This window comes from Tympanuchus pallidicinctus, unplaced genomic scaffold (genome assembly GCF_026119805.1).
Source record: "Tympanuchus pallidicinctus isolate F22 unplaced genomic scaffold, pur_lepc_1.0 scaffold21, whole genome shotgun sequence".
In the NCBI taxonomy this organism is placed as follows: Eukaryota; Metazoa; Chordata; class Aves; order Galliformes; family Phasianidae; genus Tympanuchus; species Tympanuchus pallidicinctus.
Genome location: NW_026294733.1, coordinates 1241298 through 1266810, shown reverse-complemented (window position 1 = coordinate 1266810; position 25513 = coordinate 1241298). Strand labels below are relative to the sequence as shown.

The following is a 25513-nucleotide window of genomic DNA, read 5'->3' as shown; positions in this document are numbered from 1 at the left end:
AGTGGGCCAAGCTTTCCTTTCCTGGAAATCCCCACTCCACAGCTAAGTTGCCCTTCTTACTCTTGATAACCCCTTCCATATGTTGCATTTTTTTAGTAATACACCGTGAGTTCTCTGTTGTGCTTGGCTTTGCTCATGCAGAGACCTAACTACACCATGAGAATAGAGAGTTGATGCCAGATGCAGGAGCTTTAGACGCTTTCTCCATTACCTTTCTGATCCCGTCGTGTTTCATCTCAATCACATGGAGGGTGTAGTTGGTCCTCCGCCCCTTCTCATTAAACTGAACATTGCCTGACAATCCTTCAAAACGGACCTTAAAGACATAAATATCAGTGAGAAGAGCCTATAAATCAGCAACCCAAGCTCTTAACAAATCACGTCTCTTGAAACTCAGTGGTCCATCACCAAGCTCAGTGGTGCATCAGAGCCAGATTACGTGTGGGAGCCCATCATCTCTTGGGATGCAACAGGCAGCTAAGACAGCTCTGAATGCCTCAGGCTCTGTTTGTGTTGTCTAAATCTAAGTAGGGATCAAGACTTAGTAAAGAACTTGTCAGGCCAAATCAGGAACTGCACTTGCAGGAAATACGAAGCTGTGGACACTGCTCCCAGCTGTTGCCTTTTGAAAGAGAGGAGTCTATCAGTTAATTTACCTGCTTTAATTTAATTACCTGCTGTACCAGCCTGCTTAAACCTGACTATTCTATACTGTAAATGAGATTTACATAGGAAATTTTGAATCATAAGTCTCTGCTGATAACACTGCCATGCTGAAGAGCACTGCTCAGGAACCACATTCTATTTCCTTAGTTTTTCCTCTCAATGTGACTTGTTGCAAAAGTCCAGGAACCTGGGAAAAGGAGTACTCACATCCCTGGACTGGGGAAAAAAGATTTGTTCTCAGCCTTTCTTCTTGTTTTGGACAAATCTGTACTCTCTGCAATGGAAGGCTTCCCGCATGCAAAATGAGAATAAGCATTGAATTGCTTTTTAAAGTGCCCTGAGTATCTTAGAATGAAAACTCTTTGTGAAGAAATGAGGATATATCATCACTATGGATGACATTAGCTGCTAATCTGCTTAAACTGTGTTTATTTTCCAGGTATTATCACAAAGGTTTGTCACGAAAACGAACATCTGTCATTGTTTTCTGAAGCTGCTTCAAGTCAAGAGGTTATATTTGGTGAAATTTGGAGAAAAGTGCTTTTCCCTCCTCACAGAAAACAACATGCCCATAAAAGACACCTCGGTTGGAAATGCACCATTATCTTAAACACTCCATGCTTCCTTTGTTCCATGGCCCCTTTTACCTTTTCTGACTGACACTGAAGCTCAGTCACAGGTGCTCATGCTTTGTAGTTCCACATGCATTAAAAGCCAGGTGTACTAAAGGCAATTCTTTCTATCTTAATCCTATGATAGCCACGTAGCACTGACATAGCAAAAGGAGCCTCTCACAGCACAGCTGTTCTGTCATTTACCATCTTGAGACCCCTCTCAGTAGTCCTTTTTTGTCGTTTCATCGACCAAAAGCATTCTGTCTTTACGGCTTTGTCACCGATCCAAGAATTTATTCTCTTTTTCATGAGAGAAAGTACCCCGCCCTCTGGATCATAATAAAATACAGTGAGGAATGATTTCAGCAGTGCTCAGTGCAATAAGTCAACGGGAGACATGGACAACTTAAACACATTTGTGTGCGAGATGCAGGCATGTGGTTCTCTGCAGGAAGAGAAGGATGCTTTTGTGGCCATCCAGTCTTTTGGCTGGTTATAAGCTTGGTTACTAAACAACATTAACAAAAAATACCTGTGAAAAATTACAATGATCTTCCTGAAGTATTGAGAGCTCAACGTGCTGGTTTAAAGCAATGCGTCGTGAGAATTTTATGGGAAGAAATACCCCTTACTTCTCTTTAATAAAAGCATGCATTTTGTGAAAATGTGTCAGATTTCTGTTTTTAAAAAACTGCAGAATGTTTCAAATTGTTTTTCTTTTTTGGTCCTGCTATCCTTGACTGCTTCCTACGCTAAAAAGAAATGAGGCAATTCAAGAGCTTATTCAAGACATTTCAGTCGAAATAAGTGGAGAAACTTTTTTTTTAACAGCTCTTAATGTTTCAGGCATTAGAAAATGGGAGGTGAGGAGAGAGAACTCTGTGAATATCTGTAACAATTACTGTAATTGTGAGTCTTCACAGAAAGGATAACTCAAGCCTTCAATCTAATCTTAAGTTCTTTCCATTTCCATTTTCCTCTGTCTGAAATGGAGTCATTGCTAAAATACTAAATGCTGGAGGACTATTAAATTTGTAGTTAAAATTTCCTTTGAGAATTCCTTCCATCACTGCATGTTTCAGAACCTTTAATTTTGGCCATCACAACTGAACTGGCCAAACTTATTGAAAATTATAATTTTTTTAAAGGTTAAGGAACAATTTTGGCAAATAGCTCTACGTGTTCTTCGACCCAAATCACTGCAGTTGAAAAGAGTTTTGAAATCAATTTAATGAAGAGATGAGAAAAAATCAGAGGTGATTATCAAGCACACACATAGAATTACCAAGACTAATTTTGATATCCTACTCTCGTAAATTCAATAATGAAAAACACTGGAGAGCCCCTTGCTCATCATATATCTTCCAAGTATTTAATGTTTATTAAGTAACTGATCTCCCCAGTGCATCAAAAAGGCAGATTTTATTACAGGAGCTTGGAGAAGCTATGACAGTGATTTGCCCAAGGTCATACAGAAAGTCAATGACAGGCTTGGGAACATGTAAAATATAAGGAATAAAATCAATCTTAATGCAAGATTTGGTTTTAGAGGAATTTTTGTTTACCACCAAATCAAAATACGTGTAAAAAGTTTACGTGAGATGAAAATTAGCCAGAATTATTTTGTTCTTCTTGCCTTAAGGAAAGAGGATGGGATAAGCTATATTTGGATAACACTGAACTAGCAGTATTTGCAAGCAAAGAATTCATCTATTTTTGAAACAAATGTAGCACAAACTATGAGTAAGAAAGTAGAGAATGTGTCTGAAAGAAAAAAAAATGTTAGAAATGAATGTCAGTTCTTAAATTTAAATAAGTATTGTAATGTTCTACCTATCCAAGTCTTTGAGAAGAGTGTATTATTCTTTTCCCTTGCTGTAAGTTAACATAAGTTTTCGTTTGTTTGTTTAAAAATCTAAAATTCTATGCAGGATGAAGAAACAGGATTTTCAAACTATTAAGGAATAAACTTTCTCAATAGCTGTTATTAAGGCTTCTCCCAATCCTCACAGTATGAACCAAGCTCTAACGTAGTCTTAAGGAACATTCTGAATGTCAACCAATGCATATGGCAAAATCCATTTAGTTTCAAATGTCATTAGAAATCTGGAACAAAAGCTGAGTTCACACAGCATTGAAGGAGCTTCAGAAAATGTGATCTAAGCTGGTCTGTCTCTTGGAAAGGTAAAAATAAGGACCCATGACTTTATAGGATAACATTTTGGCTTTTCCATCTAAGAACTCCAAAAGATCATGCTGGATGTCAACAGGAAAAGAAATTCACTGGGCTCAAGACCTGGCTATTACCTGGAAGAATCAGTTTCTTAACCCAAGCAAATTATTTGGGCATTTCTGCTGCTAGCTGCCCCTCTTCCCCTACCCACAGGCTATGTATGGCCACCCCCACGGCACGCGCATCAGTTAGGTTTTGAACCTGCTGCAATGCTCTCTGGATGTCAATTCCTTGTCCCCAGGGCACGGCCGGGTTGGCGAGGCAGTCCCCAGCATTGCCACGTCGGGAGATGTCGATCCGCTGCCTCCGCAGGTTCTGAAATGCCTCAGCCATCACCCGGACCCCATCGTACGTAAGGGCTGAAGTGTACTAGAGAGAGAAGACATTTGCCCATTAGCCTGAGTTGACCTCTGGTGTACTACACTGTTGTGTTCACTTTTCAGAGTTTTTGTTTTGTTGTCACCCTTCCAGCTTTGGAGGATCCTTTGTGTGATCACTGATGCCTTGGTTACCTGAGAAGTTGGTGCTTTCTCTTCTAGAGGAAAAGAGTGAGGCAGAAGATCTTGATTCACCTTCTGCTGCCTTCAGATTGCACTCAGCCTTCAAAGCTACTCCCTTGTTACCCAAATCTTTCTGTTTAATTAGAATCATTGACCTGAACTTTCAAGGAATGCATTATACAGTGTGAATGTGAGACTGAAAGATATGCTAAACCAAGTAACAAGTCACTTTTTCTTTCACAGATGGAGTCCAGAAAACTCTGTTGCAACTCTGTGCAAAAAATCTGCAAAGGATGAGTTTATTCAAGCTGAAACTTGTGTAGAAAAGAGGTAAAACTCTGGTGTGAACAGCAACCGCTGCTTTAATTCCTTCTCTTGTGATTACCTATGGATTTATCTGTATGAACCTTTTTTAAAACTAATATTTCCAAGGTTGACATTTCTAGTGCTGAGTGTTTGCCAAAAGTGTATTTGTTTTCAAATGGCAGATAGAAAAATAAAACCGCCTCTCCCCTCTGCCCTTGACACTTTCAAAATCTTCTGCTCTGAGTTTGGAATAAATTAAAAAGTATTTGTCCTCTATTGTACCCACTGATTTGAAATGTTCAGAAACAACATCCGGAACAGCTTTATTATCACTGCGTGGGAGTGACTTGAAGTGGACCAGAAGGACCCTAAATTAAATGGTTTTCTATATCACTTACTTTTGGCCTCTTCCAGTCCACACGAGGAAGCTCCCTGGCATCATTATTCCTCCACTGCTGCATGATCCTGGCGGGAACAGTATCTGTGTAATTCACCAACTGGAAGCCAGTGACGTTGGCTCCGCTCTCCCTGAATTTCGTCAGATCGATGTCCATGAATCCCTGGTACAGGACAGAAACAGGAGACACTCATCAGATGAACCATCTCTGTGTGGTTAGCAGGAAACCTGTTTACCTGTGGATTTGACAGTCAGCATAGGAGAAATCTCTTCCCTTTGTAAAGTAAGGCCTGACGCTGAGAGGCTCCACTCTCTGAACACAGGGTGAAATTGTCTCTTAGGCAACAGAGGGACTTTGACATAGGCACTGGAGATACACTGCAAGCAGTGGGGAGAAGAGGACGCTGTTTGGCGTCCCAACTTTGGTATCCTCTCTTTAGCAGCACTGATACACAAAACTATTTGCTGTGTTCCCAAAGCAGGTGCTTGAGCAGAGCTTCTGTATCCATTTGCTCTCACACATATGATGTCACTGGGAGTTAAAAAAGCCAGGGCCATCCCTCCCACGAGACACTGGTCAGGTTCCCAAAATGGTGCTCACTCTGCACAGGCTGGGGGAGCTAATTAGCTCATTAATTTCCAAGGTCAGAATCAGGCCGTCAGATGGAAACCTGTTGTGAGAAAAAACAGCTTGCAAGGAAAAGACTAAATTGCCCTCTTACATCAGTGTCAGACCAAGAGAGTCGTAAGTGACTCAAAAATGTCTTTAAAGACTTTCACAGCTTTTCTTCCGGCTTTTTGTAAGCAATTTAGCATCCACTTACAGGCTGAGAATTGGATGGAGATGTACAGATGCTCTAACTAGATGATTTGTTTAGTTTCAAAGTGCAGTGATTTAGGTTAAAAAAAAAACAAAAAAAAGGGAAAAAGAAAAGAAACAGTGATACTTTGTGAGTATGTATTTCTCAGAATGCTGGTTTAACCTACATCAATCTTGTATGTAATTGCCAGCGTAGCGGTTTCAGAAAGCCAGAGCTGTGATTAATGAATAGGAAATGCAGCACGGTAATTGTCTCTGACATCTTAATGCATTTCAGGCCAAGTGGTTTTTGACACACGGAGCTCCTAAGGTTCAGTAAGAGGGACCTCACAGGTTGCCAACTGGTTATGCATGGCCAGGACCAAATTGCACTGACATTTTGCTCCTGGGAGGCACTCAGGGGAAAAAGATCTGTCAAAAGAAACTACCACACAGCAACTTGAAGTGTGTGCCACCAGCTCCTCCTTGGAAGGCCCACAAAGGCATGAAGGAAGGTCCAAATTCACGACAGAATGTAGGATGTCCGGTGTCCTTAACCCCTTCAACAAGCAGAAAGTTCAGAAAGGACTGTGACACCAAAGACAACGACAGCAGTGGTTGGAAACACTGCCTTTCACCATATTCCTCAAGCCCAGCCATTCTAAAACTGAGAGCGTGGAGACCTCTAAAGATTTTCCAGTTGTTAAAGGAAGTTGGGGCTGTAGGGAATATCATTAACCTTGGACATGCCTTTGCGTTTTGAATGTTATTAACTGCTGAAAAAAACTGTTTTCACCTGTTATCCCTCCTCCATGTGCCCCAATACAAGGTCAGTACAGGACCTTGTACTAATTACAAAGGAATTTTAATCACTGCACCACTGAAGTCTGCTCAGAGCAGTTCTGAGTGACATGAGTGCAAATGAACTGGGAAATACCAGAGGTCAGATATTTTAGAAAGCAGTTCCTAGAAGAAGACAGTTCTTGCTGGCTAACATATAAACAAGAATATATTGAATTTTATACAGGCTGTCACTTGGAAATGTTTCTATTGGCAACGCAGCATCAGGAATTAAATACGCTTATCTGTCTTTCTGGAAGATCAGTCCGTGCTTGTAAGAATGATTAGAGCAGATGAATCACAATATTTGCAAGCAAAGAAGTCATCAATCACCTGATATCTTGTACTACCTACACCAACATATTGCAAAAAAAAAAAAAAAAAAAGGACTTTTTATATAGTCTTCAACTGACCACACTTGGAAAATTGAAAATAAAAAAAGATTGTCCAGGCTAACCCTCAGTGCACGAGAGAAAGAGCAGCTGTAGGATATAATCATCTAACCCAGTGTGATAAGTCATCACCCATTGCCTAACTGCAGAGCACAATGACACTACCTAAGCAGTAAATACAACATAACATCACTAATATTAATTAAGTATGGTTCAGTTCCACGTGAGAGCATCAGGGAGAGGATTCTGGGGAACCTGAAGGCTGCAGCAGCCCCACTCTGCCATCCCTGTGCCTGAACACTGTGCGTGTGCTCGTATTGTATCCAGCCCTGGCCAGGGCAGTACAAATATTAATTATGCAACACCTCACTGCCAGGAAGTTCTAAGGGAAAGAAGATATAAAGTGAATCATGCTTCCTTTCCTCAGAAAGTCTATCTAACATCAGTAAGTGACTAAGGAGAGATTGCAGCCCACTGCTGTGGGGCAGCAGACGTGCTTGCAGCAGTGTGGTTGGTATCGACCCATTTGGAAAAGAATCAGCACAGAAATGTTTCCCTTCACCATCAAATCAAATACAGCAAGAAGTGAAGAAAGCTGGAATGAGATTTTCTATGGAACATTCTCAGCCAAAACATTTCCAAAAAATACTGTCAAAAGCTCTCTTTGCAGCCATGTATGGAGCATCGGGCTGGACAGAGAAATTACCTCACAACATGGAATCCACTGAAATGTGATTTCCTTTGGGATCTTTAAACCTGGACCACTTGGGACAAGTATCCATGGAACAAGCAGGTATGTGGCCTCTCCCTCTTACTCAGCACCGCTGGTGCTCTGGAGAGGAAAAGGAACCACAGAATCACAGGCGGAGGAATGCAGCAGTTCATGCCCAGTCAATGTGCTGTGCCCACAGCTGGGTCAAGCAGGCAGAGCAGCATCCAGGGGAACACAGCGCTCTCCAGGCTCCCCATGGGCACTCGAGGGAGACAACATTCCTGCAAGCACAGTTCTCTTCGGGACCATCGAAACTACACTGGAAGGGATGCAGCAGCAGCAAGCTCACCCCTGCCCTCCAGCAGCCTTAGCTGTCCCTTCTATTTAAATTCGCTTTGCAAAGTCATCTCTGTAAATCAGTGAGCGTGGCCTTCTGCCTTGTGTGTGCTGGGAAAATGCCCAGCTTTCTCTGCACGCTATCAAATCAGGAGTCTGACAATAAACCACAAGAATCTGGACCCGTCCGCACTGACAGCACCTTCCTCCACGCCTGCTCTGATTCACAGCATCTGCAGCGCAGCTCACGCAGCAGCCAGGCTCGGTTCAATGCAGGGAAGTTGCTCTTTAGCCCATGCTATGAACTGTTCTCTCTGCATTAATGAACCTCACAAAGCAATTGCATGGAAGAGCCCTGCTGTTAGTAAATAACATAGGCAGCTGGTAAAGACCTTCAAGTCTTCAAATAGAAAACAGAGCAGTGCTGGAAAAGCGTTCTTTCCTTGTGTTGTTTTCCTTGCTTCGTCTGTTCTTTATGCTGTGCTTAAACTGAGACCATTTTTCAGCCAAAGGTTGTTTTACTGTCCCATTCACTGCTTTGCTTCCTGGGAGAGATGTCAGCAAGTCACACATTTATATTCCTCTCCACTGTGTGTGAGCTCAGTCATCAAAGGAAATGCATAATGCAGGAAGACTGATGACTTGAAATGTGTCTCATGAATCCATCTTGATTAACTGGTCCAGGAAGGATCTGCCTTAAAAAGAAAGTCCTCAGAAATTATCCAGCTCCTTATTTATACCCTGAGCACCACCAGGAGCTTGGGCAGTGAGTGGGCAGCACAGATTGCTGTCAGACAGTGGAGGAAAGGCTCCCACCTGCATGACTGCCCTACTCAGGCCTGTCAGCATATCCAGTTCTCTGCACATCATCTTTCTCCTTCTCTTTTCTCTTCTTTGCTTTTTCTCTTCTCTTCTGCTCTCTCTCTCTCTTTTTTTTTTTTTTTTTTTTTTTAACCTTTCACACTTGAATCCTACACTGAATTATCCCTCCTTAAGCAAAAACTGTTCAAACAATTCATCCAAACTCACCTGGAAATGTGAGACAGCAATGAAAAACTGGCCCAGTTCTCTTTAGATGCAATCCCTGCATGGTCTACAACGCCAGACTGCCTCCTGCTACCGGACTTTATAAGGAACACTTGCAAAAAGAAAACAACAGCTTCTGAATGACTGTGGATCAGCCAAGAGAATGCAAAGTGGCTCCTGTCATTCCAAGGTATGCTGGTGTCATTCTACAGGGAGCAGGAAGTCAAGCATTTTCAGATGGAGCATCTCTAATCTAACAAATTATCTTCAAGTTTGACTTGTCCAATAAAGTATCATTCCTCACTCCCATCAATTTGTATTAGTAAGGAGGGTACATCAGAAAAGAGCCCAGCTGCTTCAGTTTCATTCCAGCATGCCTTCAACAGAGAGGGAGAGGACTTCTCTTATGCAAAATTACGAATATGTCAAATTTCGTTGTAGCAGTAAAATATAAGAATCCTCCCTATAACATGGAGGCAAAGAAGAAAGGGCAAATAATGATGGGAGGATGGGGCAGTGCCAGACAGGGCTTCAGTCCTGAAGCCTGGTACCCACTCTGTGGGTACAAGTGAATGTGCAGATCTTGCTGGAAAGCTCAGTCCAGCCACTTTTTGCAAACATTTGCTCTTTAGAGAACTTTCAGAGCAGCAACTGATTTAAAGGCTTGGGAAACGCGCCATGTAGTGACAGATTCCAGGGCTTCAGTCAAAGATATGATTAAGGGTTGACCTGATCACAGTTTACAAGGACCAAAACTTCAGTAATGGAATATCTAGTCCAACAAACAGAAGCATAAATCTGATGGAGGAAAGCGAAGCTAGGCAAGTTCAGACCAGAAATAAGCATCGATGAAGTCACCAAGAGGAAGCTGTTGTGCATTTACATGTCACCTCTTGCAAGCTGAGCTGGGTAATGGATTAGATGACAGCAAACCTCTTAGTTTAACAACTTTTCTCTTCCTTGATTTAAGCAAACACATCCTTATTTCTAACAGCTGTAGTATATCCGTTTATTACTCACTTGATGCTCAGTGATTTTTTTAAGCTGCTGTAAGTCACTTGTGCTTTTGAGCCTTCATTAGCTGCTGCAAAAATCCTTCCAAAGGCTGCAGCTCATATTGTCCTTTGTGGCCAATTTTTATATCAAAAAACTAGACAATTTTCTGTTACATGAGACAGTCTAATTCAAACAAAAATTAATTCAGGACTCCTGTGTCTTCCACTATCAATAACTTAGATGAGATGATGTTACTGGAGTTTCTTCTGTTTAGTAACGTCGGATAGGAACAGAAAAATCTGATTGGAAGTGAAACCGGAAAACCAAGTTTTTTGGTGAGTCTACCTGCATCACAGTCCAACTGGTATAATTTTAGAGACTTAAAAATAACTTAGGACATCTCTTTCCAACATTAGAATAGCAGTTTCGCAAGCCCAGGCATCCTGAGATCCGACCAGCACAAAACGCTGGTGCTGTATGCATCCTTCCAACTCCCACGAAACACTTTCAGATCGGTTACTGATGCAAACCTGAGCACTGCTGACCTCAGTTGCACCTTCAACCACTTTTTTGGAGGTAAAAAAATTGACATGCAGAGGCACAGTGAAATCAGAGGGGACACAAAGCAAAGAAGCAGGCTTTGCCTAGCTCCCACACAGGGCTCTCTGCTGTCAAAGCTGCTGTGTTGGTGCCCTTCAAATCCATCGGTGCTATTTGCAAAGTGAAACACAGCTCATGGCTGGACTCAGCACTCACATATAATAAATATAAAATGGCATAGGAAAAAGTGCTTACCTCTACTAATCACCTCTGTTCATATCTTTACTCTTCTTTGCTACCCCTTGCATCAGCAATCTCATGCGCTTATCTATCCAACTTCAAAGAAGAGCATTTGCTAAAAGAAGAACCTGGACTAATGTGCCAGGAAAAAGAAAGGCTCAAACATTGTGTGGCAGCTGTCCTTAATTCTTCTCTTTTAAAGACAGGTCACACAAAGGTCACTTATTTTAAGACAAAAATTTTCCTCTGCCCATGGGAACCAATGTTCTCCCACTACAGCCTGTAGTCAGCCCACCTCCCTGGCACAGGATAAACAGAGACATGAAGGCAAGGTTATGGTGAAAGAGTCTGTAACATCAAAAGAAAGAAACCCAAGAACTTTCTGAGCTTGCTGCTCTGACAGTATTGACTGTATTTTTTTCTCTTTGTGCTTGTTAGACAGTGCTTTCAAAAGCTGAGAACAAAGCTTAGGAAAATACGACCCATGAAAACAAACACATCTTTAAGTTGCCAAATCCCTTTGACTTGTAAAAAGAAGAAATACAAAGAGGTAAAAAGAGAGAGAGATGAATGCAACCAGCCTGTGCTGATACACCTGACAAATAACCAGCTGGTGAATGCTGATGGTATCTCCTGGGTACTGGCTGAGTAACTCTGGTTTTCATGAGTTTGCAAAAATGGTGGATAGAGGCAGATTTGCCCCAAGGAAAGGCAGGAATGTTCACATGAATGCTCCCTTAGCAGCAATGTCAGAGGCAGATCTTCATGGGATGGGCAGAGCTGAGCAGGATGGCTGTGTCTTTGAGCAGACGCGGAGAAGGATGTTCGCCCATGGCCTAAGGTGCAGAATGGTTTCATTTTGTTTGTGAACACAGAAATATTATTGTCTCACCTCGGCAACAGCAATTTCACTGAAAAAAAAAAAAAAAAGGAAGCCGTTCCTGCTGGGAAATGCTAGCTTTCATTTGCTGTTACTTGTCAAATTCTGCCTGGTCTTTACTATAGCTTACTCGACAGCAACCGCTGGGCAAACAAGCAGTGATTAATGCAAGCCAGTTCCTCTTTGTTCATAAATTGTCTCTGACCAGACAGGGAATCTCTCCATCCTCTGATACTCCCATGAATGATTTCTGCATTTCCTTACAAACTCACTTGCTTAGTGCTCCTGAAGGAACACCAATTTGGACTGGCAGTAATGGGACAGTAGTGTGCTGCTTCTGACTGCCTGGTTTCATATAGTTCTGAATGAAAATATTGCCAACAGTAAGATTTTCAGGGGGAGTTATCCATAAACATTTCCCAACGTTTGTTTCTAACGTGTCACTTCCATCATTATTTCCCCATATGGAAGGACTCAGGAAGGTTAGGCAGTGCAGCAAAGCAGCTGAGGGTTCATCTGACTTGTGCAGGGTCACTAGCTGAGAGTCTAACCTTCATACAGGAGTCCTAGAATTAGGACTCCATCCACCAGTGCAGAGGACAGGGAATAGTCCATTTGGAAATATTCAGGCCTTTGCAGTTTTCAGCTGTTAATTTATTCTATTATCTTAACACCCAGCACTTCCACAAAACCAGGCTGTCTTCTGTGTGTTCATGTCTGTTCATGTGTGCATGTGGGAATGTGTGTGTGGGCAACGTACACCCCATCCTCTAAGAACCTGACTACAGGAGGGGAAGTACGGGGTGTCTGAGGTCTATCCCTAAGTGAGTGAGTCACTGTGAATAAATCACAGCTTTCTACACCCTCTGAAGGTTCTAATCCAGCAATGAGATGTCCTTAGAATAGGGTAAATGTTGTCAAGATCTCTTGGATTTGACAAAAACACGCTGTGGTTTAACTCTCCCAGACGGTGACTCCTCACGTTCTGCCAATCACATGTAACATCCATGGTCATCTCCTCATGAGGAGGGCTGCTGCCCTGCCTCATCACTCAGGGGATCATCACAGCCTTTCTGCCACCCTCTCTGCAGACTCAAGTGGTGAGCAGCTCTGTGGTGGCTGCAGCACACTGCAGGCACTGAAGGCTCTACTGCCTGAACCTGCCCCCGTGCTAAACCACAAAACTTGCTCCATCCTTGAAAAGGTCCTTTCCATCTGGAGAAGCACAGTCAATAGCAGCGCCCTTTGGGCCCCTTGTCATCACGGAGACCCAGAGCAGCCCCCGCAGAGCTGTGTCTGGGAGGCAGCATCACTATGAAGGGCCTGGAGAAATGAACAGCCTTTTGCTCTGAGTTAATTATTTATAACCTATGCTGGCTGAGTATGCAGCCTTCTTCTAGCCTCTGTCCTCTCAGCATCTGTGCAAGGGCTAAGGAAACAAATTAAAGATTGGACAAGTCTGCTTTCTCAGACTGAAAGTGGGAGACAGCGGTACTGTAAGTCAGAGGGAAGTGCCCTTCCTGACTCCATCACCTGAGTATCAGACCACCTCATGCTTTTAACATATGAAACCCTATGAAACCATGCGGAGAGAAGAGGTGACATCATTCTCATTACCCATCTGCATGCGTATGCACAAAAGCACACAGACAGCAGCAACTTTGGAGAATGTCCTTGCTTAACTTTAATAAAAGGACTTTCATAAACATCTGAGTGCCAGGACGGGGGTTGCAGAAATTAGCACCTGGAGTTACAGGCAGCTCTCCAGTTTGCACGTATCCCCTGCACCATGTAACATTTTTAAGTTTGTAATTACATGGTAGGCACCCAGCTCAGAAGTGCAGGGTCAGTATAAGGGCATTGCAGGGTAATTATGTGTCCATTTTTGTCTTGTAAATTACAGAGTTATCTTGGAGCTGAGAGAAGGAGAACAGCAGCAAATGCTTGACTAATTAGTAGCTAAAAGTTTAATTATCCCAGCCCTGATGTGGAGCCTCTCAGATGCAGCTGCAGGAGGAAAGAACAACTCCAGACTGCATGTGGACACCATGCCCTGCAGACATGGTATAGGTGGGACCTGGCCTGAGGAGAGAACATCCCACAGATCCCTGGCTCTTGGAGAGCAGGACAAACTCCTGAATGTCCTCCTGGATGGAAAGGGCAGGAGCTGGGCTACAGAAGTCCTCCAACTGCTCTATGGACTGTGGCTATTCCTCTTACTTCTTTCCAACCCTCCATAAGCAGAAACAATTTCCAGCCTCCTAGGAAAAGACAGCATACTGCTCCAGAATTATGGCTTTGCTGCACAGCACAGCTCTGCTTTCAGGCAATGCCTTGGCAGTAAAGGAACAACACATTCCTTAAGGAAATCCTTAAATCCAACGGTTTCCTTAGAACCATGACAGACAGATTTGATTTAGCACAAAGCTGCAGAATAGTCACTGTAATGGACCAATAAAAAACACAGGACATGACAGTCACATATTTTCTGTTTACTGGAAGGTCAGAGGGATCTTGCTACATCATCATTAAAAGTATGGGGCTCTCAGAGTGGCTGTGAAACACTTCACCTGGGGTACAGGGGACATCACCAAAAAGAAGTTGAAAGCAGCTAGAAAACTTGTTACCAATAGTGAACAGTTTCTTGGTGGCCCAACTGAAATGAGCTAGAAGAGCAATGCCAGAAGCTCAGGTGCTCACACCATGCAAAAAGTCATTATCACAACAGGCATTAATTGACAGTTGGCTTAATTGGCTTTGAGAAGACATAGATTGAATCTGGAGGCAAAAAAGCCTAGCAACACTGGAGATGCCCCAGAAATAGTCTTACTGGATTAAGAAAGAAAACACCACAAGCAGCATACCACAAAGGGCTTTGATAATTCTACCCAAAAGGTGAGTTAAAATGACTTCCAACTCAGTAACTATAAATATTGTGCTTTGCAGTACATAAGATAACAATGAAAACATCAAGGAGGGGAAGTAAAATAAGCAGTACTCAACTCACCATGTTTGCCAAAATGTAGTGGTACCCGTTCCCATTTTTTTCAAGCTTGATGATCTGCAAGAGGGAAACCAAGGACATTTAGCAGAGGCCAACTAAGGAAGTAGAGCTTCATTTATCTCCCTTTTCGACCATTTTAAATTTTCAATGGTACTGTTCAAAGGTGAACAGGAAGATAAAGCAAAATTCACAGTCTTGTTAGAGAAAGGACAGATCTTTTGTACATGACATCAGAGAAACAAGCCTGAAATTAAGACCGTATAAGATTTCCAAGTAGATTCTATAGGCAAGGAGAGTAAATTATCTGAACCAACCTGTTTTCTACAGGCTCACAGAAAAGAAAAGCAGAAAAGAAAAAAAGATTAAACAATATATTTCAAACACAGGAACAAAGTGGAACGCTGGAGCTCATTTGTCCTGTGAGCACAGCTGAAATACAGAGCAAGACTAAAAGAGTTATTTTGCACATTCATTGGCCTATAGTCCCTGCTGCAGATACGTAACTGGGCGAGATATCAGGAGGTTTAAGCTATATTAGAGCAGCTGTTCTCCTTTAGTGCACTGGGGCAGCTTCAAACCACATCTCCAGAACAAAGCAGCCTGAGCAAGTTGCTCAGCAGAGGATTCCCCCTGCATGTTCATTGAGATTATTTATAACTTCATACTCACAGTGTTGCAGCATATGCTCTTTGCCACACTTCATTCTCCCTGATGCCAACAGAGTTAGATTTTTTTTTCTCTCTCTCTTTTATCATACAACTGCTTACGTATCTGTAATGCTTGAAAGTTTCTTTGGTACTGAGAAAGTTCCCATGTCTAGGTAGAAAGGCAACATCTGTATAAGGTTGCCTGTGATTACGGGACAGGGAGTCACAGACTACACAGCCCCCAAATCACATTCCATGTTTCCATTGGAATTGCTCCCTACTGATTTCCAGTTGCACTGTTAAATTCTTACCTGATCATTAGAAGCAGGTATCATCTGTTCTTATCCAATCCATGTCCTCAAAACTCATAAAAACCTTAAAACAACACCACCACCTAAGAATTACCAGTTTCTGATGGAATTTCACTGTTTCCATAATGTTTCCTTGCTGGCACCATTATCCCTTTATTTCTATTGCCACATAAATCGATTCTGAACTCTGCCTGCACTGCCAGTGCTGAGGTAAAGTCTGCAGGAATGGTAGTGAGGTGAGGACAGAAAGATCCTTATTGCCACAACAGTGACTGAAGGACTGTCATGCTGGATTGAACCAGAGATCAGTCTGCCCAGGATTCCTCCCTGATACCAGTTTGGTAGCAGGTGTTTGGGAAGCACTAAAGACCAGGACTTGCATGTGTGAAGTGATCCTTCCCATAGGACTGCATTCCAAGATTGCTGTGAGCAGGAATTAAAGGATATCTGAATGGATTATAAATGAGCTGACTCTCTGTGCAACTGAGTCATCTGCCTTAGCCTTTCTCTGATGAAGTGCTCTTGTATGTGCATTAAAACTCTGGATCCCAGTGTTAGTGTACAGGTTGCAATTAACTCAAATGAAGACTTCCTTTAGTATCTTACATGACTACTCTCAGCTCCACCACTGGAGGTGGTTTCACTGTCCTGTGGTTCTCCCCATAGGTTTCCTCAGAATGGCTACTGTGGAGGAGTTTGGAGCACTGAGAAAAAAAAAACAGAACAACCCTCTTTATACCTAAGGCTACAAGATATGTGCTTCTGTTATTGGTAGTTTTCCATTGGAGCGTGTTCGACTGCCAAATCTGAGAAGCAAAACCAGGCCCAACTTGTCCTCTCCATTTATCAAGTGTAAACTCATGGGAGAAAGCAGCATCTCTGGGGTACTTGGATGCCTAAGAATTATGATCCAATTCCCTGTTTCTCCAGTGTCAACAATAGATGGCATTGGCTCCTTCTGCCCAAACTCTCCTTTTATTATTTCATTAGGTGTCAGAGTCAATGAACCCAAGAGGGCTGTCGCCCAGCCTTCCCTAAGCTGTTAATCTTGCAGTCCATCCACCTGAATTATGAGGCTTGCTTCCTGTGCTTTACACGGTTATTTGTGATCTTAATTTATGTTAAAATGCTTGCTCAGTCCTAATGTGTCTGGACGGTGGTAGCAAGCTGAGGTTATAATAGCATTTATCACTTAGGCTGAATGTGGTGAGAGGCTGTGCTGGGCTGCATGCTGATAGCTCACTTGGGCCACCTAGGTTTCATTACCCACTTCTTAATGGGCCAGTTTGATATCTATTAGAGAGAAATCCTCTCAGAGTGAAACAGTAGCAAAGGAGAAACTCCAGTTATTCATTTTAATGAGTGACAGGGAAGAAACAATATAGTGCATTGATGTAATGCAATCCACTGCTTATTTATCCCATTAAGGCTACACGGTGCAGCCCCATGATATCCCACCCAGAACTGAAGCCTGGCTCATGAGCCAGCAAAGATAAATCATACCCACAAGACCTGGGCACGGAGGAGAATGAAATCAGGTCATTTTCCATGAATGCTCTGAGTGCTGCCTCCTTCTGCAGCTGTAATCTCAGGGCATGAGGAGCACCATGCTGGAGTCAGTGGCAGCTCTTTGTGTTTTGTGCATGTGGTGTGGAAAAGAAACTGAATGTGTGTGCATATGTCAGGGACTGAACAGGCAGCGCCAGCTCTTCTGCTCACTGGGGAGTGCAAATCCACACTCAGAGAAAGCCAGGGACAGGAAAAAGGATAAATGCATCAAACCATACCTGAGAGGCTGAGGCAGCTCTCTGAACACCTCAGAATCTCTGAGAGACTGGGCAAACAGATCAGGGACAGCCACACAGATGTGCTGGTGCATTGAGCTGGGAGAACAGAACATGAACTCTGTCCCTCTTTGGTCATCACTGTGTTGTGAAAGACCAGACAACCCCTGCTTATACTGGTGTGGCTACGTCTGCTCCAGAAATCCCTGTGGACTCAGCACAAGAAGTCTAACAAGGATATAAATGAATCACACAAGTTAAAAGCAACTTACAGCAGCCCTGTCCCTAGCAGAGATATTCCTGGGCACAGCAATGTTGGAATTGCTCTTTCACTTATAAAAGCATAACATCATCTAGTTTACCTGGAAATATCTGTTTTTAATGGCATTGTTTTTTGCTTCGGGTTTTTTTTTTTTTTAGTGTTCTTGCAAATAACTTGAGTTAGATGTAGATTTAACTCTTGCTCCTGTTATGTGAAGAAATTTGAAATACAGACTTCTTTTCCCATTCACATTGGGCAAACTAGACGATGTCTGTCCACAGGACTTAGCTTTCCATTGGACAAATTGCATTTAAAGAGACAACATCATTAACCCTAGAAATCTGATATACCCTACAGGAAAGCTTGCAAAAAAAAAAAAGGCAAATTGACTGCCTAGCTCCTTTGATCAATTACACCTGCTCCATGGTCAGGGGGAATACTTTGCCCAAAGAATCACCTGGTCCCTCTTTGATGTGACCTTTACTTTGAGGTTAAAACCTGTTTTGCTATGATTTATACTTAGTAGCACTCGGAGACATCCAAGAAGGATGGATTGTGCTCATTGCTGAGCTGTGCAGCTGATGACATGGCAGTCCCTGCTCCAGACAGCGAGCAGCTGAAGTGTGAGACGGGAGATGACAGGTAGCTTAGACAGAGCGATGTGTGAAGCACGAGGGAAGTGAGCTGGTTGTAAGAGGTATGACAGACAGCAGGAGACACGGCGTGCCTGCTGCTTGGCACTGCTGAGCCCTTCCTAAACCTTGTGGAATGGGATTTGCAGCAGTGGGAATGGGATTTGCAGCTGTAGGTGGGGCAAGGCACAATCAGAGCTGCTGAGTCCTCTGCTACGTACCCTGTCTAGGATTGTTTGGGCAACATTCTCAAAGGGTTGGAGTATTGGCTGGTCCTGTTTGAAGCCAGGGCTTGGGCTCCATGATCCCTGTGGTCCCTGTGGTATTCAATTCAGGATAGTCTATGATTCTACCATGATGGGATGTGGGAATGCCTGATCCTGCATACACGGAGTCTGGAGAACCCAGAGTCTGGCAGTGTCAGTTCACACTTCCACTTCAATTCACAAGGATTGGGAAAACCTGAGAAAACTCAGCAGGATAACAAAGTGCCACGTCCCATGTTCACTGCTTGGAGCAGTTAGCACAAAACAAACTCACTGGGGAAGTAAGGGGGTTACAGTGCTCAGAACATGAATCAGAAAAGTAGGGGACATGGAGCTCCCAGTACTTCTATGGCTTTACGCTTTCCTAAACAACACAAAGGAGAAATACCTGCAATGCACACACATCAAATCCATGACGAACTGTGACACAGATCACATCAGAATGGGAAGAAAAACAACTCTGAGAGAAACAACCCTCCCCATTCTGCATGCAAGCACCTCCCAGGAGACCCACGCTGATACAACCTTGCTAAGGATGATGTTCAGCCGCTCGGATTCACAGTCCACCACCACCAGTCTCTCCTTCTTCTTCTGCAGCTCCTGGAACAGCATGCGGTAGCCCTCTTCAGTTGTTGTCAGGATGTTGACAGCTGTCACCTGCCAGTTTTTCTCGGCTGCAGTGTCCAGTACTTTCTGTAGGACTGACAGCCCTGTGATGGGAAGAGAGCAGGACATTACAGGGAGAACCAAGACATAGCTGTGCAGCAGAATTTTTTGCCCTGATAGCCTGTGTAGCCCGTCCTGAGCTGGGCTGGATACAACAATGCAAGAGCTCGGAAGAACCCCAGTAGCCAGATAATAATCTAGTATTTTAGTCACACACAGCTGGGCTAGAATTAATGATTTCTGCCTTTTCTGCACAGGAAGACAGGATGATTCTGGGACTAGTTTTTCTTTGTTATCAACAGATCAGTCCTGTTGGTCAGGCCCTGCTGTGGGATTCAGATAAGAGCTCTAATCCTGTCTTATTCTTCGTTACTACCCAAATCTTTTCATTTCTCTGGGCCACAGCTCTTTCCTCACCTCTGTGATCTGTTTAGGCTCTATGCTCCTAGGATTAGGGACTCCCTCAGCAGTCACAATACATCATCATATTTAGTATCCCTGTCTCTCCTTATGGTGCCTGATCAGAAAATTTCATGATTTTTTAAAGGATCTTGCCTAAGTTACATGCACAGCCTTCCAGAAGAGGCACACACAGTCAGCACTGCTCTGGAAGCTGCTAGATAGCCCTGTCTATGCAGACCTGTTGCCATATTCAGCATGCCCACTTCTGGAGCCAACAGAAAGCTGGATGCTTTTACATTATCTTGTCTCTTAAAGTCATCCTGTCCCTGCAAGAGCTTATGATAACTTCCTAGGCAGAGTCATGAACCACCTTACCTCTGTCCTGTCCTCTACAAGACTGCTTTGCTCTCAGCCTTCAAGTCTGGAGCTTCGGAGGCATGTGAGAGCTTGGGAAACTGAATCACAAAGCAATGACTCACTTGCCCTGATCACGATTTAGATAACTTGACAATATCTTCCAAGAACCTAACAAAAGCTTTTGTTATTTTGAGCAGACAGCTAATACTCACTAACATGGGGAACTTGAAGTTATCCAAACTACGACTGCAAACAACACACATATCATCACAGGGCTCGTTTGACCTTAGCAGCTATTCGTTCGCATTCACAAATGTGAGATTTTGTAGCTGGACAGACTCGAAAATGGGACCTAATAAATACAAACAATTTCCCCATTTGAAACCCACACTCTTAAAATGAAATATTTCCCTTGTATGACTCTGTGAACCCAGAGTTCAGACTAATGCTTCATCTAGATGAGTGTCCCACCTTCAGCAATGGCCAGTAATGGATATTCAGGAAAAGAATGAAACATGGGGAAGGCATAGGTAGTCTGTTCTGTGAGCCACCCTCTTAGTCTCCCACAACCTGCACTAAAGTAATTTCTTAAACCAAAGACTCTATCTACTCTACTGCATTGAACTGCCTGCTAACTTTCCTGGGATACTGGTGACTTACCCCGGTCAGCATCATAAATGTACACAAACTTCTGCCAGCTGTAATGTTCGATGACACTGATGAGGGCATCCTGGAGCTCTGGGCGAAGCTGGAGAACAAACTGGTTGGACGTTTCGACGGGAAAGCTGGGTGTTATGAAACAGACGTGAAGAGCCCCGCAGAAAGAAGTGAGCATGTTGACGGTCCTCCTCTCGTAAAATCCAAAGATGGCATAAACACCCTTGGAGAACTGTGAGCAGACTGGAGGAACAGAGATAAAAGGTATGAGAGCAGAAAGACTGGAAGGTTTGTCAGGGACATTGTCAAAATTCACCTTTTTCCTGAAATAAGCTGCAGCCAATCTGGACTAAAGTACTTTTCTTGAGACCTATGGGATGGGGAATGCAACCCGTGCCATATGAAAAACAGGGCTTGAGGCTATGGGATGCTTTTCCTTGAGCTTCACAGACCTGCTTTATCCCTGATAGGCAGAAGGAACATAGGAATGAGAATACACTAACTCCAGGGGTCTGCTGAAAGTTCGGGAAAAGGTGTAGGATTTGAACAAGGGATCACATGAGAAGAAAAGGGTTCACCAACCCCAGACACAGCAGATATCTGGCCTTTAGAGCTGCTTTACTACATGTTTGCAGCTAGAGCATCCAATCACAGCCCCAGATGCATTCATGGAGCAGGAAGCAAACATCTGCATGACAGTACAGTGCTCTGTGACCAATGACTCCAGCTAACAAACCAAAACCACCCTGAGAGGGCATCAGTATTGTCATAAAACAGCTACAGCAAAGTGTATCTGTGCATCCCAGGGTTGTGCTGGTACCTGGGGACACCTGTGTGACAATTTCTGGTTTCCTCCAAAGCTGTGACCCAGTGAGGTGGATGGAAGTGGCTCAGGAGGTCTCCCCAACTAAGCTCTGATGGTGCACATCAGGTTCTGCAGTGGATATTTGCACCTGATCTCAGCAGTCAGCAGCGTGCTGTGCAAGGAGGGCTCCCTCAAGTCAAAGCCCTTCTCCAGAGAGCACTTAATGAGGTGGAGGGAGCTGCTGGAAAAATGCCTCAGGATCTCAGTGAAGCAGAGAAAGCTCACACTTCAGGTTGTAAAACTTCATCCCTGAGACAGTCAGACTCACTTAGTATTGCCCCTGTTTATGGCACATCGCAATTTAATATATCTCAATAAATCTCCAAGCTGGAGGTGGTGGCAGTGACAGCATTTTCCTCGTGTCAGACCTCCTGGTATAGTGTGTCCTCCTGTTATTATGACTCTTGAAGACCTTTGGCCGTGACATTTGTACTGACTCAACACCTCACATCCCACTCCCCTGTTCCCCCAACTGAGCACAGGGTGAGAAGTTGGATGTGACATTCTGGGGTCCCCTGACAAGCACTCTGCGCTGCTTGGGAATCCCTTGACCTGGTTTCTGCCAGTAGTCCTGACTGCTCTGCACATGTGGCTGGAGACAGGCTCCTGAATATGAGCCTGCTCCATCCCCAGCTGGGCTCTGACCTGAGAACCAGATCTCATGACACAGTGAGCATTTCTCCTTCCTGCTAGAAGAAGCACAGGTCTGGGGCAGCCTGGCAGGGTTACGCATCTGCTTTCCACTGCTCAGTGCCCACAATCTCAAATACCTCAGCATTCTCTTCCCCCAAAGGAATTGGTATTCCTGCGTGGCAGGACTTTTTGTGAAGCTTGAGCCGTGACAGAAATAAAACCCTCTTCTCTTTATTTTCACAGCAGTGTCACTCTTTGCAATCAGCAATTGTGTCTGTGTCAGCTGGAGTCACTGTCCTCATCATGAGACTGACACATTCAGGAAGAAAAGTAGCAGATACAGATAGAAATAGTCTGAACGTCGTTTCCATGTGACTGGACCAGTAGGTCTAATGAACACTGCGATATACCATATGTGAGAGATCAGAATATGATCTCTAGAGACCCTAGCTTCAGATTCATTGCACAATTGGAGTGACATTCTCAGAACAGCTAAAAAATCCAGCACAATTAATAATCCAGACAACAAACTTGGCTGGCTCGTTTTTTTTGTTGTTGTAGGCCAGATGTGGCTTCCTTGAATTTTTACGTTCTATTTGAAAATAAATCTAATAGCTTTTTTAATATATTTTTTTAACTTGGTGGCTCAGTCACGCTCAGGCAGCCCTCCTACACTGTTCTGAGACACTCATCAATCCCAGCATTTGAAACAGATTGCACCGGAGACGACTGGGAGAACGAACATTCTTTGTCATTAGTATGTTTGGAAAGAACCCCAGCTCACTTTGTATTTTCTGACTAAGAGGATAATTTGGAAAAAAAGGGCTTGCAGGGGGTTGTCACCCAAGGAACAACAAAGAAACTGTCGTGTCAATTAATCCAGAAAACTGAAAAGGGGGAGAACTGCAGCCGCCTTTTGGAGATGGAACTTAGCACAATGTAAAAGCAGTGGCTGCAAAATGCTTTAAATCTCAGGACTATTTTAAATTACAGACATGCCACATGCATTCATCCAGCAAAACAAAAACAAGTTACTGCTATTTAGTTAGTGTACAAAGAGGAAGTTGGTGCTTCTTTAGATTTGCTTTGCTGTATTAAGAAAATGCATTAATAATTATGTTCTCATTTGATTACAATCAACAAGATTGGCAAAGACCTACAAGATTATCCAGTCCATCAATCACCAGTAGTTCTCACTAAACCATGTTCCTCAATACAATATCTAAATGTTCCTTGAACACCTCCAGGGTCAGTGACTGGGAATCCAATAATCCTAAGAATTATAAAACACAGAATCACAGAATGGTTGGGTTGCAGGGGATCTTACAGACCATCCAGTTCCAACCTTCCACTGTGGGCTGACTCGAGATGCCCAGGGCCCCATCCGTGGCCTTGGGCACCTCCAGGGATGGGGCACCCACAGCTCTGGGAAGCAATGCTAGCATCTCACCGCCCTCTAAATAAAGAACTTCTTCCTAATGTCTTGGCCTCATGTCTCCTTCTTCTAACCCGAATTTCCCCTTTTAGTTCAAAGCCACTCGCCCTTGTCCTACCACTATTAGACCATGTAAAAAGTCAGTCCCCTTCCTGCTTGTAAACTCCTCTCAGAACATACCTAGAGGAAGCAGATATTGTAAATCATTCTTTGTTCTCCCAGAGGGGAAGAGCTTATCAGTTCACCAGCAGTCACAACAAGTCTCTGGCAAATACACATCCAAAAACATTAAGAAACGTAATAGGGATAAAGTTCATACTGGGATGGAAAGTCTAACAAAATGAGCTTCTCTGGTCAACTGGCAAGGGATAACATCATGTCTTACAAACCTCATGGTAGCCACCTGCTAACAGCGAGACAGCCAGAGGCTGGCACTTCTTACAGAGCAGAGTTGAACTCAGTCTGGTAACTAACTCAAGCAGTTGAATTTGGACAGTTCAGCTCATCCCTGTAGGCAGAAAACTGTAAGGATTGATTAAACGGCAAAATTGTACAATAAATGATGTGAGCATGAGCGAAGAGCGTTTACTTGGATGTCAATGTAGGTGTTTTTGGCAGTTTGCGTGTGCTATTCTTGGCCTCTGGGTTGCACAAATGGAAAGAAGGACAGATAATATTTGTTCTGGGCTGCAGCTATACTATCATCTTACAGCAAATTTGTAGCTAATTACAGAAAGATTTCCCCTGAACAAACACTCAGAAAGTATAGTTCATAATGATTGATAACCATGACAGATACTCTTCATCCTGACCAGTTTTGTGTGATCAGTCTGGTTGGATCTCCTGCTGGGACACTCCCAGCATGTGCTGCACTGAGCATCACTGCTGCTCCATATCCCTCATGCTCCAGGCATTGGATCTCTCACTAAGGCATTCTGGGAGAGCTCCCTAGCTTTTTATCTAGAGTCCCAATCCACAAACAAAATTAGGTAAATCAGAGGCATCAACCTGTCACCTGGTCATGCTGGAAGGCAGCAACAACTCCACAGTGCCTATTGCAAGCAGGTGAGATGGAGCTCCTCATATTGTTCCAAAAACACTGCTATTTACATTAAAAATAAAATAACATCATTGGATTCCCAGTACCTACTTAAAGAGTGACTGATACGATAGAATGAGAAGGAGGAGGCCTCCCTGCTCTCTCCAGGGACTGGCAGCCATTGGTGTGCCCTTGAATTCTGACAGGGAGAAACATGCATGCTTCAGCTGGGCTTGAAATCCCCACGCTCCACGATTCCTAGTCCTACAATTTCTCTCTAATTTTTCCTTTCATATGGAAATATTCAAGGTAAAGCTTTTAAATCTAAGAAAAGAACACCAATTTTATTGAAAGCGGGATGGGACACCTGCCTAGCAGCTGAAGACAGGCAGCGCTGGCGACCTTTGCAAATACTTCTAAGAAAAAAAACAAAACATGTCCAGTACTTTAAATTGCACATTTTCTCTGCAGAAGAGGAAAGGGAAGAGATATTTACAGTCCATATAAATTTTGAGGAGACTTTATTTAGCAAAAGATCTCAAGCAGTCAGGAAAAGAGGAGGTGCACAAGATTGATTTCTACATTCAGGAGGGATGGGGATGTTTTGGAACTGAAGGTTTGATCTGAGTCCCTTGAGAAGCTGATGACAGATACGATGGAACTTTTATTTGGATTTGGATAAAAGCAGAAGGGAAGCCAAAAGGTTTCTTTCAGAAACGGTTACCACAAAGAGAGGCTGCACAGACGGATGGAAATTAGGATTTGGTTTCCAAGAGTGAGAACGGTGCAGTTCTGCTGAGAATCTGCAAACAGGAGTGCAGAACGAGAGCTGCTCTTTGTGGGCACAGCTGGAGAAGCCTGGTAGGAGATCTGGCGACTGCTCATCTGCCATTTCCTGTGGAAGCAGAATTTTCACCATTTCACTGGCTTTAAGACTAGGGGGGGACATTAGATCATTCCTACTGACTTTTTACGTCTCATGGACCATTAAGTTTCACCAAGTTACCCCTGAAGGGAGCCAATAATGTAGTTTAGTTGAAGGCATTTAAGCTCTCGGGGGACTCAACTGCTGTGTG

The 25513-nt window shown here is 43.5% G+C and overlaps 1 protein-coding gene across 4 annotated transcripts in view; it reads right to left on the bottom strand.

Annotated features, from left to right (window-relative positions):
- Window positions 1-25513, bottom strand: part of GRIA1 (glutamate ionotropic receptor AMPA type subunit 1) — a 166610-nt gene that overhangs the window by 39141 nt on the left and 101956 nt on the right. For all 4 annotated transcript variants that reach the window (XR_008207181.1, XM_052684646.1, XM_052684645.1 and 1 more), the window contains exons 3-8: window positions 20469-20708; window positions 18909-19093; window positions 14485-14538; window positions 4718-4879; window positions 3715-3882; window positions 212-316 (exon numbers count right to left, since the gene is read on the bottom strand). Coding sequence is in view for 3 of the 4 variants with exons in the window: in XM_052684646.1 (XP_052540606.1) it covers window positions 212-316; window positions 3715-3882; window positions 4718-4879; window positions 14485-14538; window positions 18909-19093; window positions 20469-20708 (914 nt within the window). In the remaining variant the exon portion in view is untranslated. The remainder of the gene's footprint in view (window positions 1-211; window positions 317-3714; window positions 3883-4717; window positions 4880-14484; window positions 14539-18908; window positions 19094-20468; window positions 20709-25513) is intronic.